The following is a 17,965-nucleotide window of genomic DNA, read 5'->3' as shown; positions in this document are numbered from 1 at the left end:
AACTGGCCTATAAGGGAGCCATGTTTCCATGCCAACTGATCACAGAAAGACACAATTCAACAAAAAATGAATAACCTACAAAAACAAGAAAATAAAACGCAAGTAGAAGTGCTGGAAATCAAGATCCTGACCATACCCAACTATTTTACAAGAACAGCAAAGAATACAACAAAGGATGCCATTTAAGACATGAATGGTGTACAGCTAATGACACTTCATCATTACAATACTTCTAAAAGCTGTCAGTCTCTAGTCAAGAAAAACAGGATACAGAACACCTCTATTAAGGAGGAGGGAACACTTGTACAATTCTCACGGAGGTTTCACAGTTGGTCGACATGAAAGCACAAAGTGCACACTGTGCACATCTTTCATCAGGATTTTCTGTTTTGTCTTTAAGAAGGTCTTGCTTTGTTCCTCGTTCACAGAGTTGTTCTGGGGTTCTGCAGTCGGTCAGCAGAGCGAGGCTGTCGCTACCTGAGCGTTCCTTGCAAAATCAAGCCCATTAGGAGTGAGCAGATATGGATCTGCACACAAGCAGCTCACAGGACAGCGTGCACAGATCTAACCTAATTAATATTTATATATATTTGATAATATGTTCTAATTAATATTTTCTATATGTATGAGTGAATTTGACTTCACAACTGATAAAAGCATGCTACCACTAACAACTGGTTTTTTACTACAGCAAAAAAATAAGTTAGAAGTTCACAGATAAAGTCATGGGATATACAGTCCACACATATATGCAGTTGTATGGGGAAAAACCAGACTTAAGCAAGAAAGCTTAGAAATACTGAACAGATGAGAATGCTACAGATCTAAATATAGCTGGTTCCAAGATACTGACACACAATAAAACCAGCAGTTTGAGTGTATGTTCCTTAAAACCTCAAGAAATAAATAACCCCCAACTAACAGGCTCATAAACCCTGTATTCTAAACTACTACAAACTGAAGACTAAATTTATGTTTATTAGTATGTCTTTATCAAGGAAGCAACAGTGCTTTTCTTCCAATTTAGTTCTTAAAAACATACTAAAACTCGTTAGAGGTTTGAAACTGATGAAAAATTATGTCATAGAACTGGAATTTGGAAATCCCACCATTAACGAGAAATGCACAATTAATTTCAGTGCATTTGAATTTTACTGTTTTGTCACATTCCTCATGAGAACAGAAAAATGAGAGCTTGTATCCACCCTACAGAATGTGAACACAGATTACATGACAATGGGCCTATATACTGCATGGAAAAATGCAAAGTTTACATTAAATGATTTTTAGTTTCATTTACTACCCTTAGTCTGTGTAGGAACCTCAGTGACATGAGTGGATAAAAGAAAATAGTTATGCAGCCATGTTCCTGCTTATCTAGACAGCACAAAAGATTAAGGGTTTCACCACACTTTCTTCCTCTGTCTATTCAGAAGTTATTAAGAAATGAATTTTTAGATGTAAGTTCCTTGCTGACCTTTTAAACAGGCATTGATAATAAACAACCCATGCATTTTCTAGGGAAAGCTTTACCATTTAAAGGTAAAAAGTAAATATATTCTAGTAGAAAAAGACCCAAGCTGAAAAGTTCTTAAGTCACCAAGATGGTTCTATTTTTTTTCAACAAGAGCAATGTTTATATCACAGCCCAAGACAACTGCACAGTAAACATTTAGCATCTCTGAAATTCTCTATGCCTCTGACTACCTTTCCTCAACCTCTCTTCAGGGCTGGACACTGCCAACTGACCCAGCATTTCTGCAGTTCTTCTAGAAGCCAAAGAAACTGGTTATTCATCTGTGTGGAGAGGCCATGATTTCTGCATATTTCTTCATGTATAAACTATTTCTTTCAGGCAATACACACTAAATTCCTGTCTGGGATCCTGAAAAAAACTAAGACAAAAAATGTACACATACACTCAAGACACAGTTAAGACTATTCCTAATTGATAGAACTCTGTATGTAAAGTCATGCACTTCACAATAACCTTTGTGGTATGTGACCTCTTCAGCAGCTCCTAAAGTACAAAGATATGAATTCCAACAGGGAAAAATGTATTTTGATAAATCCCTATCTATCTTAAATATTATAAAAATTACCCCTACTCAGAGCAACAGCAGCAAGTGAAAGCTGTCTGACAGTCCCTGCACTCCCAGCTCCACGCTTCCCTGACAATTAATTCCTGCTATGTTTTGGAAGGACCAGGAGCGGGCAAAGCTGAGTAAGATGAACGGTCAGTTCATCTTCTCAGACCTTTACCTCTTTTCATCTATTGTCAAAGAGTTTCTTCTGTTCTACAAACACATTTCTATTTTTTGGAACCTTCTGAGAGTCAGTTTTCTACTGGTGACATCATTTCACTAGCACATATGAAATCATCCACAGAGCACATGGATTTTTCACATAGCACTGCCCTGGGCAAGATCCTAAATGGTGAACAGAAAACTCCATGTTATTTAAATATGAAGAGGAGAACAATAATGAAGTAAAGAAAAAATAAATCATTCTCAAAAGAGCAACAACTAGGAGGGAAACCAGCAACAATTTCATGTTCGGCAACACTTCTTAGCCTTGGCCAGCACAGTCTGTTTATATAAGTGGAAGAAAGAATGCTGCCCTGAACCTGCCCATTATCCCACAGAAAAGGTATTGTGGGAATGCTAACTTTCACCTGGCTAACTTCCAGAAGCCAGCGGGAAAAAACGCCCTCTTAAAATTTTAGTCAACTGAAGAATACTCCACATTTTTCACATTTTCCAATTATTCCAAGTTATGTATAAACTAACATATGCCTTGAACTAAATCCATATAAAATGGTCATAACAAGATGATGGACTACTCTGCAAAAGAATGAACCAAGGAGTCTCGCATCCAACCGGAACAGCCAGTACCATATTTCACAATCCATGGCAGCTCTGCAGAAAGCAGGCACATTTCTAAAATAGCAGAAATGTTTGCAGTGCCGCTAAGAGCACTTGCTGGACAATATGAGTAGGAATTAAAAAAAGTGCCATCCCAATTTGAGGAATGCAGTCCAACACTGTGATGCTGAGCTGCAACCACGTGATAAAGATATTGTTTGAAGCCTGCATTCTGTCATACAATTAAAAAGAGAGAAATGCATCTTGCTATGCACCTAATATCTGCATGGGCCCCACAACTGAAATCACAACACAGAATCATACAATTTTTTAGGTTGGAAAAGACCAGCACTAAACCATGTCCCCAGGTGCCACATCTTATAAAAGACATATGTGTCTTTTAAATATCTCCAAGGACAGTGACTCAATCACTGCCCTGGGCAGCCTGTTCCAATGCCTGAAAACTCTTTCTATGAAGAAATTCTTCCTAATGTCCATTCTAAACCTCCCTGCTGCAACTTGAGGCCATTTCCTCTTGTCCTGTCACTTGTTACATGGGAGAAGAGACTGACCCACACTTGACTACAACCTCCCATTAGGGAGTTGTGGAGACAAAAAAGGTCTCCCCTGAGCCTCCTTTTCTCCAGGCTGAACAACTGGACACACTCCAGCACCTCAATGTCCTTCTTGCTTTGAGGGGCCCAAAACTGAACACAGGATCAGAGGTGCCGCCTCATCAGTGCCCAGTACAGAGGGACGATCAGTGTCCTGTCCCACTGGTCACACTATTCCTGACACAGGCCAGGATGCCACTGTCCTTCTTGGCCACCCGGGCCCACGCTGGCTCATGTTAAGCCACTGTTGACCAGCATCCTCAGGTCCTTTTCCACCGGGCAGTTTTCCAGCCACTCTGCCCCCAGCCTGTAGCACTGTAGGGGGTTGTTGCAATCCAAGGGCAGGACCCAGCACTTGGCTTTGTTGAACCTCAGACCACTGGCCTCAGCCCATCTTTCCAGCCTGTCCAGATCACTCTGCAGAGCCTTCCTGCCCTCCAGCAGATCAACACTCCCACTCAATTTGGTGCCGTCTGAGAAGCTGCTAAGAGTGTCCTTGATCCCCTTGTCCAGATCATGGATAAAGATATTAAACAGAACTGGAGAGAGCCATGCACAGCAACTGTGTGGACTTGAGAAGACCCCAATGCAAAATGAGCAAAAATCCCCTTTCTGTTTTAAACAGACGGCATTTTTCTTACTCTTTTCCATCTGGCACTTCAAGTAGCTGTCTTTACTTAACAGTCGTCTTGAAGTTTTTAATAAGTCGCACAATGTGCAAACTCAAACTGAAAGAAATTATCCCTTACTCCTTCTCTTCCAAAGTTCAACCGTTAAGTAAAAATAGCTCGCAATCACATCTCTGTATCTCAGCAGGAGCAAGAGTGCTCACTGCCAACACACCATCCCCATATTTCAGGGCACAGCACTTGAAGCTGCAGCCTCCTCACTTACCAGCACTTTGCCGGTTCGTTTGTGTGCACGTCCTGTCAAGCTAATTGGTGAAATACAACTTCCCGATTCAAATATACAGGAGGGGTTTTTGGTTTTTTTTTTCCTTTTAAAGAGGAAGAGTTTTAACGGTGGAAATTACATTTTTGATTTGGAAAAGGCAAGGTCTTCCATCACAGCAGAATATTTTGCACGGCGCTGCGTTCAGTCAAGCCACAGGTTGCCTTTTTAATAAGTGCATTTACCTTAATTCAGCTCACAACTGGAAGCTTGCTGCCTCCCAAACTGCTTCTCTGTGATAAAACAAAGCACAAACAAGATCTACCAAGCACCTACTTGGAGCACCATTAACTACAGAATCCTACTCCTAATTTGGTGCCCTTTCCCACAGACCCCAGAGTGTTTTCCCAGGTCAGCTCATCATCACTGCGTGCACTGAATGCAGGGTGGGACTGGGCACAGAAAAATTCAGTGAATTATCCCAGGTCACTTCTGAGGCTTCTCACAAGTGTCAGAGGCCCACCATGACTATCTGGGCCATTCCACAGCCACCTGGGACATCTGCCAGCACTGCCATCTCTGCTCCCCTCTATCTTCCAATTCTCCTGTTAAAAAATTAGACCAAATTTGCCCTGAAAGTCAGATCCTTGCACTTCACTTCACTTCAGCACTCACCCAAGACATTTAGTAATAAGAAACTTCTTCTATAAGCAAAGAAAACAAACAAAAAGACTTTAAGAAAGTGGTTCAGTTTTCATATAGGACAAAAATTTCCTAATATAGGTCCTTTGGAGACATTCCTTTCATAGAGAGGTACAAATCCCAGAGAAATTGTATTTATGCCGAAGTATGCTTTGAAACTAGCACACACATGCCCAACCTAAAGTCACTGCAAAGTACCACATTTTGATTTGGTTTTGCTGATTCCTAAATGTCTTAATGCAAATGTGAAATAAGCCTAGTTTACTCTTAAACAAAAGTTCAAACAGGTTTGCACTGCCTTAACTAACTTGATTTAAAATTGTACTTAATTAAATGCAAGCAGCTTCCCAGGTATCATATGGCTTATTCATGGCCTGCTTCTTTCACTATGCACTTCTGTGATCAAAGACATCTTAGATGTAACAGGCGAGGTTATTTACCATCTATAAAAACAACCACTGTTTAATCTTCTTTTTAGAATTAGTCTTCCAAAATGAAAATTAATTTTTACTAATTCTCTTTGAAAATCTGAGAACTAGACGACTATTGAGATCCTTTTTTCCTACACAAAAAAAAAAAAAAAAAAAAAAAAAAAAAAAAAAAAGAAAAAATTCCCCTCCTGCCAATAAATCTTTAGGGCATTTCAATAGATGCTACAATTGTGTAACACATACTTCGAAACATTCGTCATTTCTATAAGACAGTATCCCCAGGACAGTTAAAAACCCCCAACTTAATTTTTAATTTCTTGGAGTTGGTTTTTTTTCCCATTTGACTGTGGGTGCAAGAAAATAGCTTCTATTTATGTATTTGTTAGCAGATTTTTTTAATGTATTTTTCGAAAAAAAAAAAAAAAGCCACAAAGCTCAGAAAAACCACTACCAGAATTTCACAGGCTTAAAAAACAGTCCAGAGGGAAGATTCCAGAAAAGTTATGAAAATCAATGCAAAACTGCAATATTCACAGTACTTCAAGTTCTAAATTACCAGCTCCATGCAACAATACGCTGTTTTGTACTTCCCTTATTCACAAGATTAAGAAAATAAGACTCATGATTTTGGAGAGTCCTCATAATCCTGGGTCTTTCAACTGAGTGGCAGAACTTGTTCCTCAACTGCAAGTACTGAGCCAAACCAATCTTTGGACAAAATTTTAACAAGAAGGGTTACCCTGTAATAACACGGGTTTAGTCTGTAGGATGCAGCCATAATTCTATGGATTTGTGAGCCCACTCCAACTCCCATCAATATCAACCGGAAGCTGAGTAACTCAACATCCTGCAGGATCAAAATCTGCTAGGAAAGCAAAAGTTGTGCCTACAGCTCACTGTTTCATCTTTGAAAACCTTCTCTATTTCTTGCTCTGAGGAGATGGTTCTCACTGCTGAGTACACAATGCTAGATTTAAATTTTAGAGGGCTGCAGGGTGGTCACGAGATAAATACCAAGCGTATTTGTACGCCTCTGTATTTGCAGTAAGTCAGAAGGGAAAGTCATCTGGATTCAAAATATGAAACCTTTTGAACAAAGACATGGTAAGAGAAAGCCTGGAACAGAAGTCTGCCAAATATACAAACAACACACACAACCAGATGCAAAAGGCAATGTATTGTGAAACCCTTTCAAAACCATACAATACTATGGGAATTAAGTAAACTTAAAACTCCCCTGCAATACTCTCGTCATAGCTAATTTGTGATTTCCTGTACGCTCAGTACTAACAGCACAATGGAGCCTCTATTGTGGGCCTCCTCCCACAAGCTTTTAAAAAATGCAAGACATTCTTTTTATCTAGACTGGTGTGGCTAAAATACATCCAGCTCTACACAGATAAAAGGTCATTTTAGATGCTGCTTTGGCTCGCAAAAATAAAAAAAAAAATCTACTGCCTGGTGGTGCTGAGTTTGAAGCTCACAAAGGAGTAGTGCTGTGGCAGCTGAACTGCTGACCACCAAGCTTGAGCATGGCAGATGTAGGAAGCCACACCAGTTTCAGGGTAGCAAGAAAAGATTCCACACTGAGAACTATCTGCAAATTCAACACCATTCAAATTGGCTTTGAGAGTCTCACGGGATCTGAAAAAATGAATGAAAATTTGACAGAATTCATGGCAGAAAGCAACTGCAGCATTAACTACAAATCTTGACTGAGGGGGAAGGTAGTGTTTCAGATGGTTTATATAGGTAGTGAAAACTGACACTGCATTTTTTTTTATCTTAAAAGATCCTGAAGCCTAATACAAACCAACCAAAAATGAACAAGACTTTCTGCTGGTGCAGAAGTGAAAGACAATAACCCTGGCACAGGCCAGGCCAGGCAAGGAACACAACCAGCACAGGCAGACACTTAGCATGCGGGAGAGAATTTGGTCAGGACGCAAAATAAAACCTAAAATGCTGCAGTGGCTTTGATCAGTATCTCAACGACCTTTCTTAGTCGAAAAATAGTGTGTTAAGACAGAATTAGCTGGCCAGTTCCAGTCAGCCTGGGAATGCACACGTACAACACCAAATTACTGAAGATCACTTCTCAGTAACGCTGATTATATGAACGGGAAAAATCAACAACGTGGGAAAGGCTGTGATACACATTAATACTGTTCAGTGAAGCACCAGACACGCATTAAGATGGTTGGTAGACCACAAATGTGAAAACGCTCATTACCCGGTTGAAAATAAACAGTTTAACATATCTGGTACAACACATTAAAGTGGAAAAATATTTAAGTATCAGTTTAAGAGTTTGGAGACTGGCTTGTGGTTATCTCTGCTAAACACTTTTGTCCTGCATGACTCTGCAAAGGCTGAAGTTACGCACTCAGCAAGAGACAAACTGGCTGCAACCACCTAATGAAATTTGACTCATCTGGGAATTTTGATGAAGTGCTCCACACCACTGCTTCTGCTAAGCCATATATTTTCTTTATGGGACTGAGAGTGCCATGCTGCAAATATGCAAAAAGCAACATTAATTTTGGCTCGTTTGGCTTAAAATAGAAAGTTAATTCTGAAAATCCATATTTAGGTAAAGATCCCACAGAAGCTGATGGAAATTTCACAATTATAAATTAAAGACACTGGGATCTGCACCAGTGGCACAGTCATTACTGTCTGTCAGCCCCCAGCAGCACCTCTTGCTGACTGTAGGTCTGACTAACAGCTGCCTGAGGCAGCTCTCCCTTACTGCAAACCCTCCTGCACATCAGCCCAATCCGAGTGGAGAGCACACATCCTAGTACAGCTCCTTTCTGGCTCATTCCCCCAACTTCTGACTCACCCAGGAGCTATGATGACATACTGCAGAGCCAAAAAAATGTATGTGTAGTAGATGATGATGAAAATACCCTGCAGTGCTGCTTCCCTCCTGTCTTTTCCCTGAGCTCTGACTGGCCATTCCTCTGCTTGGCCAGGCACACGGGGCTTTACAGCACAGGGTGTATGCCCCTGCCATGGGAGAGGAATACAGCCCCATGGGAATGCAGCAGGGACAGCCTTGGAGAGTCCGGATCTGCCATTCCTGCCGTCATCAGATCGCAGCCATGGGCTAATTCCTATTGACTGCGTTTAGAGAGTGGGAGAGAGGGACAATCTGCCACATGGTAGCAGCAACAGCAGTGAGCCTGGCTTTTGGAGGCTCTGATATGAGCAAAACAAAGCAGGACCATTCTGCTGCTGCCCCTAGAGCTCAGCATACCTAAGCCACTATCTGCTGTGCTTAGACCCTGCTCTGACTGTCCAACAAGGGTGAGGGCCCACATCCCTCTTACACAAGACCAGAGCCATTTAGGTAAACGTGTATAACACTAGCCTACCCATTGTGGTTTCCCCAACTACTGATATTTCTTGCTGCAGAAGGTCACGTGTGAACCAAGCACAGAAGGTGCAAAAGCCACATCTGCTTTAAAAGACAGCAAAAGTTACTTTCTTGTCATGTTCCCCACGGTGGTGTGAGAATTCATTGCTATTACAGCTTCCATCACACCGCCCCCTTATCACAGGGTGTGTCCATGTCTGACAGCAGAAGATGGAATCTACCAAAAAATACTGGGGCTGTTCAGGAAGACCATTAGTGCACATCCAACAATACAGCATTTGGATGCACACAGGAATCTGAAACTGTGACTCAAGTCAAGTAAGAAATGTTTTTCTGCTTCTTTCCTTTTTTTGTTAGTTGGCATCAGAGCTCCCTTAAATAGATTAAAAGGAGAGGAGGGGTAACATGGTGAGCCCTGGCACACACAGAGTCAGAAAGCGTGAACAACTCTCACTGCAGACTTATGTAACTCTGCCGGTGGTGACACAACTTGCTGAAAGTGGTTTGGGCACAGAGAAGGGACATCCACTGACCTGTAAACAGAACTGTTAAAATATGCCTTAAAATACCTCATGTAAAGCAAAATTATGTAATCACATTACCTCGTGCTTTAACACTGAAACAACAAAGGCTTCATGTGCAACTGAAATAAAAGCTTTCTATTAGTACCAATTGTCCCCAGCCCCCAGGGCCAGCTTTTTCTGCTTTCTGCAGAGAATCCCTTCTGGCTGACTACCCTGGGAGGTTACACTGTAAGGAAGTTCCTCCAAAAGCCCCTTGAAATAGGCAGGTATAAAAAGAAAGATGAAAATGCAGGGATGAGCACCAGTCGCCCAAAATAAATACCAGCATGAAACATGCCACTGCATTAGCAGTGCTCAGTTCAAAGAAAAAAAATCAAACAATGTCAATTTTCAATTATGTTGATTAGACACAAACTGGATAATTAGTAAATGGAATAATAATACAGGAAACATGATATGTTTGAGATGAAATGACAAAAATATTTCATAAGAGAGACAAGTTAATTTATAATCATCTTCCTCAAAAATTAAATTCTTGCTCTGCTATAGCAAACATAAACATGTTATGTTTTGCACATCAAAAAACAGTTAACCTATTCATCTAATGTATAGATGTTTTTTCACTAGAGGTTTCTTTTGAGTGATTTCTTTTTTGGGGGGGTTAATTTTACCCTGTGAAGGTTTGTTTTGATTATTAATTCATTACTGTTGGAGCACCCATGGGGTAAGGACTTGGGTTTGGGGAGCTGTCCCCAGAGCAGCTCCCAGGTGGGTGCTCCAGCATCCAGAGCCCACGGGTGGGGCCCAGGAACGCCGAGCTCCAGATCCTCCCATCCCGCCGCGCCGCAGATAGCAGCTACCAGGCGAACAAATTACAGGAGCCCAGGGACTGTCTCGTATTCCTCGAGGAACCGGACTGGTTTCTGGTTGAGTTTAAAAACAGTTTGGAAGTTTTTACTCTCTTCAACCATCACAACAAAGCCGAACATCAAAGGGCCCCAAAAGCACCAAAAAAAGTCTCATCCAGGGACTCTCAGCACCCTTTTTTGCATCATAAACAATTTGGGACACGCTCCATTTCTCCTTCACTCAACACCACTCTCACTCAGACAGGGCTGATGCTGCCAGATTCCCAAAACACTTCTGATCATATTAATCCTTTGGAGAGCTGGGCTGAGGACCACTGTGCACTGGAAAAGATTCTGCCATAATCACAGCTCAAGAGATCCTAAACCGCCCACCACAACTGGAAGCACTGCCACACTTCTCCAGTTCTCCCAGAGGAATACTGGTGAGGGAGCAAAGGGTTACATTGCAGCAGGAAATGTTAATTTTAGATTTAACTGCAATGCATGTTTTCCTGATCAATTTGCAGATTAAAATGAATCATCATCTTTGCTCTCAAGGCAGCAGGGGAGAAAGAGACCCGAAACTACAGCTGGGAACTTCTGCCTTCCCAAACTGTAAATCCGTTGCTTTGCTGTCTGGGAGCGAGAAAGCACGTGTGGGTGAGGAACTAAGGCTAAAGGGCTCAGTACTACAACTTTTATCCTCACCTTAAAGTTTAGGACACATATTAAAAGTGTAACTCCATCTCTACTCTCACACTAAATAAATAATTATGGGGCCAGGAGGTTAGGGAGCCTCAGAGGAGGCTGCTACGTTGCTGCACTGCCAACTGCTATGGGATTTGAAAAGCTTGACACATGCTGGAGTATCACCTCATCAATGTTCCCGGCTGGCTTGGGAGGCGAAAACCTGACTACTGCTACACTTAAAGGCGGGTCTCTCACACACGGGCAGCCAAGCTCTTCAGATAAGCTTCAAGAAACACAGTTATTACAAATGCATGGTGGGTAAGGCAAGACAAAAAGGTAACGAGCAACTGTAGTCCAAAATACCTGCACAGTTTTGAGTTCTGTATTTCACATAAACAAATTAAAGATCACGTTGCTCCTCAGCATCTTTGCTTAAAAGACTTTAAAATCTGTGCCTTTCTGCACACTTATCGCTGTTCAAACTATTTTCTGGGAAAATAAGCTTTTTTAACTTCCTTCTCCCCCCCATACTTATGGAATTCGTGTAAACAGGTACTTTAGGAGACTGTCAGTTTTCTCCCCAAAAGGGATGGCCCAGCCTAGTCACCAACCTGTGGTTGATGTTCTTATTTGATGAGTAGGGATTGACTTTACGTTTCAAAACATTGGCAAGTACACCACTGTATCTGTAGGATAACACTCCACATTATCCAGCCCAATCCTAATCTCTCAGATCACACTTTTGGCTGAGCGCTGTGACCGCTCTGTTTACACTGTAAATAAAACAACAGCTCTCAGAAACAGGGAGATTAATAAATTGAAGGATCTCCCATTTTTAACAAAGGGCAGATGCTATTTATCTTTGTGATTCAGAAGGACAAGTCAAGAGGTAACCAAGCTGACAAACCTAAGGGCACTCGTAATTTGTTTTATCGTGCTATCAGAACTCCCCATGATGATAAAGTATCACAGCATATACAATATTTACGATGATGAGCTTTCTACACGGAGTGTTCAGTTTGCTCAAACACCACACGCTCCAGCTGCTCCTTAACTACGTATGACAACACAGAACTGAAAAATTCACAAAGGTGACTGGAGTAGTTTCATTTCAAAATAGCAGTTTCATTGACTAAACTCTTCTACTGAGCATGACTGCAGCAATTCTCAGCATTATTACTGTTTTACCTGCCAATTCAGTAATGAAATAACACGTTCACTGATGGAGAAATATTGGATCTGTTATTTGGGGCGGGGGGGTGTTTACAGGAGGACAGAGAACACACCACTGACTCTGCACCAGTTTACACCCTCTGTGCCATCAAACATAAACAAACTCCATTCACATCCCAAGTATTATTTTACATTAACAAAACGACAAAAATGAGGAACAAGCTTAACTCTCCCGTTTTCCTCATCTGTTTATGAATTGCAGCCACCTCAGAAACACCCATTTCTTGTTCAGGCTGGGGGCAGGGGGATGTTTGTTTCATTTTGGTTCGAAATACACCAGTGAACTGCAAGTGGGCAAAATATTTTGTCACTACGTTACTCTGGGGATGGCTGACATAATAATTAACCCAAGAAGACGGTATCTGTCAAACACTGCGGAATTCCAATATTGAAATCTTGCTGCCTTTGGGGGTCAATAAAGAGCAACGTTATAAAATACACTAAAGTTAGCAGTTTGGGCTGCTAATTTTACGTGCCTGCCTCACCAACGCACAGCTAAAAATAGATAAAACAGATAAGAGCACAGAACAAAGGGATGCACTGGACAATTATCTTTCTGCTAGCATTCTAATTTATACTCAGCTTTTTAACCCTTTTTGTTTATAAAACAAACAGATTTTTGAAGTGTTACTCAATGCAATCTCAACCTGAAATAATTTAAATATATTTTATTTTTCTTAGTATTTTCTTGCTCCCTTCCTAGTGGGATATAATAATGAGATTTGAAATATTTTAATAAGGGCACCAGGCTACTTGCCAGGGGGCTTGAATACTAAATAAGAATATTTACATCTTTTAAGACCCTGGAGGAGGAATCAGTGCAATGCACTCGAAACACGTATGCACATCTCAAATATGACAGTTAATTTTAATTCACTGGGAAAGAAAGTACACATTCACTTCACTTTATTAGGCCTCATTATTATCAATGAGGCCAAAGGGATGATTATCTTTAGCTGCTCCTTCGTGGCCTAAAAGCAAACATTCTTCCTGATAAAGACAACTTATTAAAATATAAGGCAATGTTAAATTGTCCCATTTTTAAGTTACAACAGGTGAAATTTCGAAAACCTACACTGATGACAGCGTTTTCTACCATTATTTTGTCCAGCTCGGTACTATGACTGAAATCCTGACTTTTGAATTTAAATTTTGAGAGGAAAACAAAGCAGCACAGCAGATTGACTCATAGCTACACAGTAAACAGGCTCATTCTCTGCTTTGTAGGCTCCTTTTGGTATCATTTGCTTACAAAATGATAATGTTTATAAACAGAATCGACATTCTGTCTCCTTATGTCTGGGGGCAGGGGAAAAAAAAAAGCACCTTCAGATTAACATGAGAATTTATGCCAAGCAATTCTGGAGGTGTATCTGAAACAACACCCCGTTCATATTATTCATGTTACCTTAAACAACACAGGCATAAATGCATGTTTTGAATAAAATTTAAAAAGAGTGAAAAATAAAAAAGAAGATGAAAGAAGAGAAATTGATATTTAGGGCGCAGAGCCTTACCTCTGATACACAACCCGTCCGCAGCTCTGCCAAAACCACCCCACTAGCCAGGCCTTGAGCACTTTTTACAGCAATAAAACGCTGCTTTTAAACTTCCTGTTTATCCAAACACCGGCCCAGCTTTCCCGCAGCTCCGAGCCCGCACAGCTCACCCCATGGGCGAGAGGGGGCACGGAACACCCCAAATCCATCCTGGAGGACAGAACACCCCCAATCCATCCCGGGGGGACGGAACACCCCCAATCTCCTCTTGGGGGACAGAACACATCCCCAAAACCCCTCTCCTGGAAGGGCAGAACACCCCAAATCCCTCCTAGAAGGGCAGAACACCCCAAATCTCCTCCTGGAAGGACAGAACACCCCAAACCCTCTCCTGGAGGACGGAACACCCCAAACCCTCTCCTGGAGGACGGAACACCCCAGATCCATCCTGCAATGACGGAACACCCCAGATCCTCTCCTGGAACGACGGAACACCCCAGATCCTCTCCTGGAACGACGGAACACCCCACATCTCCTCCTGGAACGACGGAACACCCCACATCTCCTCCTGGAACGACGGAACACCCCACATCTCCTCCTGGAACGACGGAACACCCCACATCTCCTCCGGGAAAGACGGAACACCCCAAACCCTCTCCTGGGAGCACAGAACACCCCAAGCTCCCTCCCGGGCGCAGCTCCGGGGCCGTTCGAGTTCGGCGCTTCAGGACGACTCTCGCACACCCCACCCCCCCCTCCGCCGCTCATTTTTTTTTATTCCTCTTTATGTTTTCACCAAGAATAAAGCAGAAGCAGCACCAGCAGCAGCCGCCACCGGGCAAAGTTGCGCCGGCGCTGCGGCCGCCAGGGCACACGGCGGTGACGGGCACACAAAGCGCGGCGGCGGCGGCCGCTCGTGTGCGTGTGTGTGGTGTTTGTGTGCGGGTGCGGGTGTGTGTGTGGTGTGTGCCTGTGCCTGTGCCTGTGTCCCCCGCCCCGCCGCGACCAGGCCGGATGGTTACCTAGAGGCAAGCCCTTGTTCAGGAGGTGCGAACTTCCCATGGAGGCGCCGCGCTCCGTCCGCGCCCGCCGCGGGGAGGAGAGTGGTGAGGAAGAGGAGGAGGACGAGGAGGAGGACGAGGAGGATGCCGGGGGGCAGCGCCGCTCGGAGCCGCCGCGGCAGCCGCGGCATATGGCGGCCGCTCCGTGGGCGCCCCCGAACTGAGCGGCGCCTCGGTGCGCGCGCCCCCGCCGCCGCCGCCGGGCGCGCCCCCGCCGCCGCGCGCACGCGCGCCCGCCCGCCCCCGCTGAGGGAGGGGAAGGGCGGGGTGGGGCGGGAAGGCGGAAGGAGGGAGCGGCCGCCGCCGCCGCGCCTCCCCCCCCCGCCCCCCGCCTCCGGCTCGATCTCCTGGTTCTAGGCTCGCTCCGAGGCCAACGAGACAGCGGGGCGGGAGTTTGGCCGCTCGCAGCGATATCTGAAACTGCCCGAGGACGCGATGTCGCCACGGTTTTGTTTTGGTTTTTTTGTTTGGTTGGTTTTATTTCTTTTTGTTTGAACTTCAGCAAAATTGACGCTGGCTCCGTTCACAGGATGGGTCAGGCTGGAAGAGACTCCAGTGGGCCATCTGCTCCCAACCTCCCTGCTCAGGCAGGGTCATCCCAGAAGCACATGGCACAGGATTGCGTCCAGACGGTTCTGGAATATCGCCAGTGAGGGAGACTCCACACCCTCTTTGGGCAACCTGTTCCAGCGCTCGGTCGCTGCCACAGGGAAGTTCTTCCTCGCGTTCAGGTGGAACTTCCCGTGCATCAGTTTCTGCCTTCCCGGAATACCAGCGTTTCTGGTGTTTCGCTATCTCTGGGGTTCGGCATTAAGGCTTTTCGCTCTTACGAATTAACAAAAATGAAAACAAGTAAAGCCATAACACCTTAATTTTGCCCCCAGTGAGGGTCAGCGCCTCCTGCATCCTCCCTGACCCGCCCAAGGAGCCCCAGAACGGCACACTGTGCGGATCACCGCCGCGAGTGGCGACAACGGGTTTAGGGAGAAAGCAGCGAGCTGACCAAATTTAATGCTACAGCCACTGAAATCCCTCTCCACTGGAGAATCCTGCACATTCCCACCGAGTCCCGGCGGTCCACGGGTCCCTCGGGGGTTACCCCGCGCCCGCCATGCGCCTCCCCTCACAAACAGAGACGGCGGCGGACGCGAACCAAACTCGCCGCCGCGCCCCCGCGGCCGCTGGGTCTGTTGACGGCGGCCCCGCCCCGCCCCGCCCGGGCGCGGTGAGGGAGCGGCGGCCGCCATGGCCCCATCGCCTCCCGCCCCACGTTTCTTCGCCCCTCAGCGCTCCTGGCTCCGCTCCAGCCCTCCCGGAAACTTTTGTACCTCTGGCACAGCCGCCCCCTCCCTCCTCTGCCGCAGGCGGGAAGCGGAGCCGCGGCCGCTCGCCCGTCCGTCCCCTCCCACAGCCGAGCCCGGCAGCGAACGTCCCATCTTTGGGCTTTTCCCAGAAATAAAGCGATCAGTTCCTTGCCAGCAAACGGCCCCAGGGACCCGGACTCCCCCCTCGGATAAGGACAGGGAGTCCCTGGGCAGCGAACAGGAGCGATCCACTGGGATAACTGACATGGCTGTACATCTCGCTGTGGGGTTTTTGGGAGTTGGTTTGTTGGTCTGAGAGGGGAATATTTGAACCCAAAGGTTATAAAGGGTGGTTTCAGCCTCCCAGGTTGTGCGGATTTCAGGAATCCGCCCAGGGCACGGCAGCCTTCAGCAACTTGGCTCCAGTTCCCTAATAACTTGTTTTTCAGACCGTTCCCCAGGTACTGTGTCCATTTCATGGGATTATCCAGCAGCATTGGGAGGTAACTCCCAGGACAAGTTGATGCAGCCTCCCACTTATCTTCCTGGGAAAGCCTTTTGTGGCTCAGCACAGACGTCTCAGACATCCCTCAAACAGCAGTTTCCCTAAATTCTCACTGTGCATCACTAGGGCAGCACCAAGCCAAGCACCTCATGTGGGGTTTGTATAAATAAATTTGGGTTTAATCACTTTAAAGTGGTTAACCACTTTATTGCCATTTATAGATGTTAGCAAGTATAAAAAGATATACATATCAAAGCTGTTAAGAAGAAAATAATGATTTCGCCCCCCACACACACACACACTGCTGCAGTTGCCATGTGGCAAAGTATCAGCAGGAATGAGTATTAAGGGTCAAACATGCTTAAACCACAAGTGAAATATCTGTGAATGCCAATATGGATATGGAAGCATCTCCAGGGGAAAATTACTACTGGAAAATGAAAAATTCCGAAATTAAATTAAGAGTTCAGTTACATTTTTTTTTGTAGAGAAACATAAACAGAGCACTGAGACCATGTCCTTGGTGGGGTTACACGACTGGGCAAATGTTTAGATCTAAACTGGAACTGCTGCTTCGGGGAGGGAGGGGAGCGTGGCACAAAATATTATGACAAGGGGAGTGCTCTAAGTGAGGATAAGTTGGCATGATGAACAGATGGAGGATTCAATAACAGGAGGTTATTAATACTGCAGTTTGGTATTCTCTACGCTACTTCGTGAAGGGATTCATATGCTTGCTCTTTTTCCTTCATGACTGTACACAGACCTAACAAACACACGCACTGTAGGTAACGCCGGCACACACATCACAAGTTCACGTTTCCTGGGAAAACATCATGGGCTGGGTCCTCAGCTGGTTGTAACTGGACCAACTGTGTTCCCTTCAGCAGCAGAAAGCTGAGTTGCACCTGCTGAAGGAGAGAGGTTATCTGACCCCGGCTCCCCGGCCGAAAGGTCTCTCTGCCCTGCTCCTTGACAACTGCCACAAGGCACCTGCTCTACAGAACAAACCGTGCAGACTCTCAGGATGGGAAAGGACACAAAATAACTCAAGAGCCGTTCAAGTTTTCTTTCAGAACACAAAGTAATGTTCTTTCTGCCTAAGAAAATCGAGCTTGCTTTCACCCTGAGTTCAGCCCTTCTCTCCTGTACGGCTGTCAGCGGCCTAGTTTTTTAGACTGGACATGAGAAAATCCAGGAGCAGACCAGCTGACTCCAGCCAAGCCTTTCACTACCTCTCTCCTTTTTGCTTCCTACTTTCTCCAGCTCGCCTCTGGGTCACCACACATTCAGGCATTTCACAACTTTTACACTGTGGCTTGAACAGGTACAGTACATCTTCCACAAAACCTAACAATCCCCATCCTCTTACTGCATTTGGGCACTGCTGTCACTGCAACATTTTTTTTTTGTAACA

At 44.7% G+C, this 17,965-nt stretch overlaps 1 protein-coding gene across 6 annotated transcripts in view; it reads right to left on the bottom strand.

Moving 5' to 3' along the window:
• Positions 1 to 17,965, bottom strand: part of CTBP1 (C-terminal binding protein 1) — a 239,939-nt gene that overhangs the window by 51,956 nt on the left and 170,018 nt on the right. Inside the window, exon 1 of one of the 6 annotated variants that reach the window (XM_027736588.2) lies at positions 14,701 to 14,912. The exons of 4 other annotated variants lie outside the window; for them this stretch is intronic. In XM_027736588.2, coding sequence (XP_027592389.1) covers positions 14,701 to 14,740 — 40 coding nt within the window. In that variant the 5' untranslated portion in view covers positions 14,741 to 14,912. Of the gene's footprint in view, positions 1 to 14,700; positions 14,913 to 17,965 lie in introns of those variants that run through there. One more of the 6 variants, XM_027736591.2, reaches the window with a different exon arrangement.

The sequence above is a fragment of the Pipra filicauda genome, unplaced genomic scaffold (genome assembly GCF_003945595.2).
Source record: "Pipra filicauda isolate LSUMZ 115617 unplaced genomic scaffold, ASM394559v2 scaffold30_size5312502_pilon, whole genome shotgun sequence".
Lineage (NCBI taxonomy): Eukaryota > Metazoa > Chordata > Aves > Passeriformes > Pipridae > Pipra > Pipra filicauda.
Note: the sequence above shows the minus strand (reverse complement) of the source record. Positions and strands in the feature narration are given on the sequence as shown.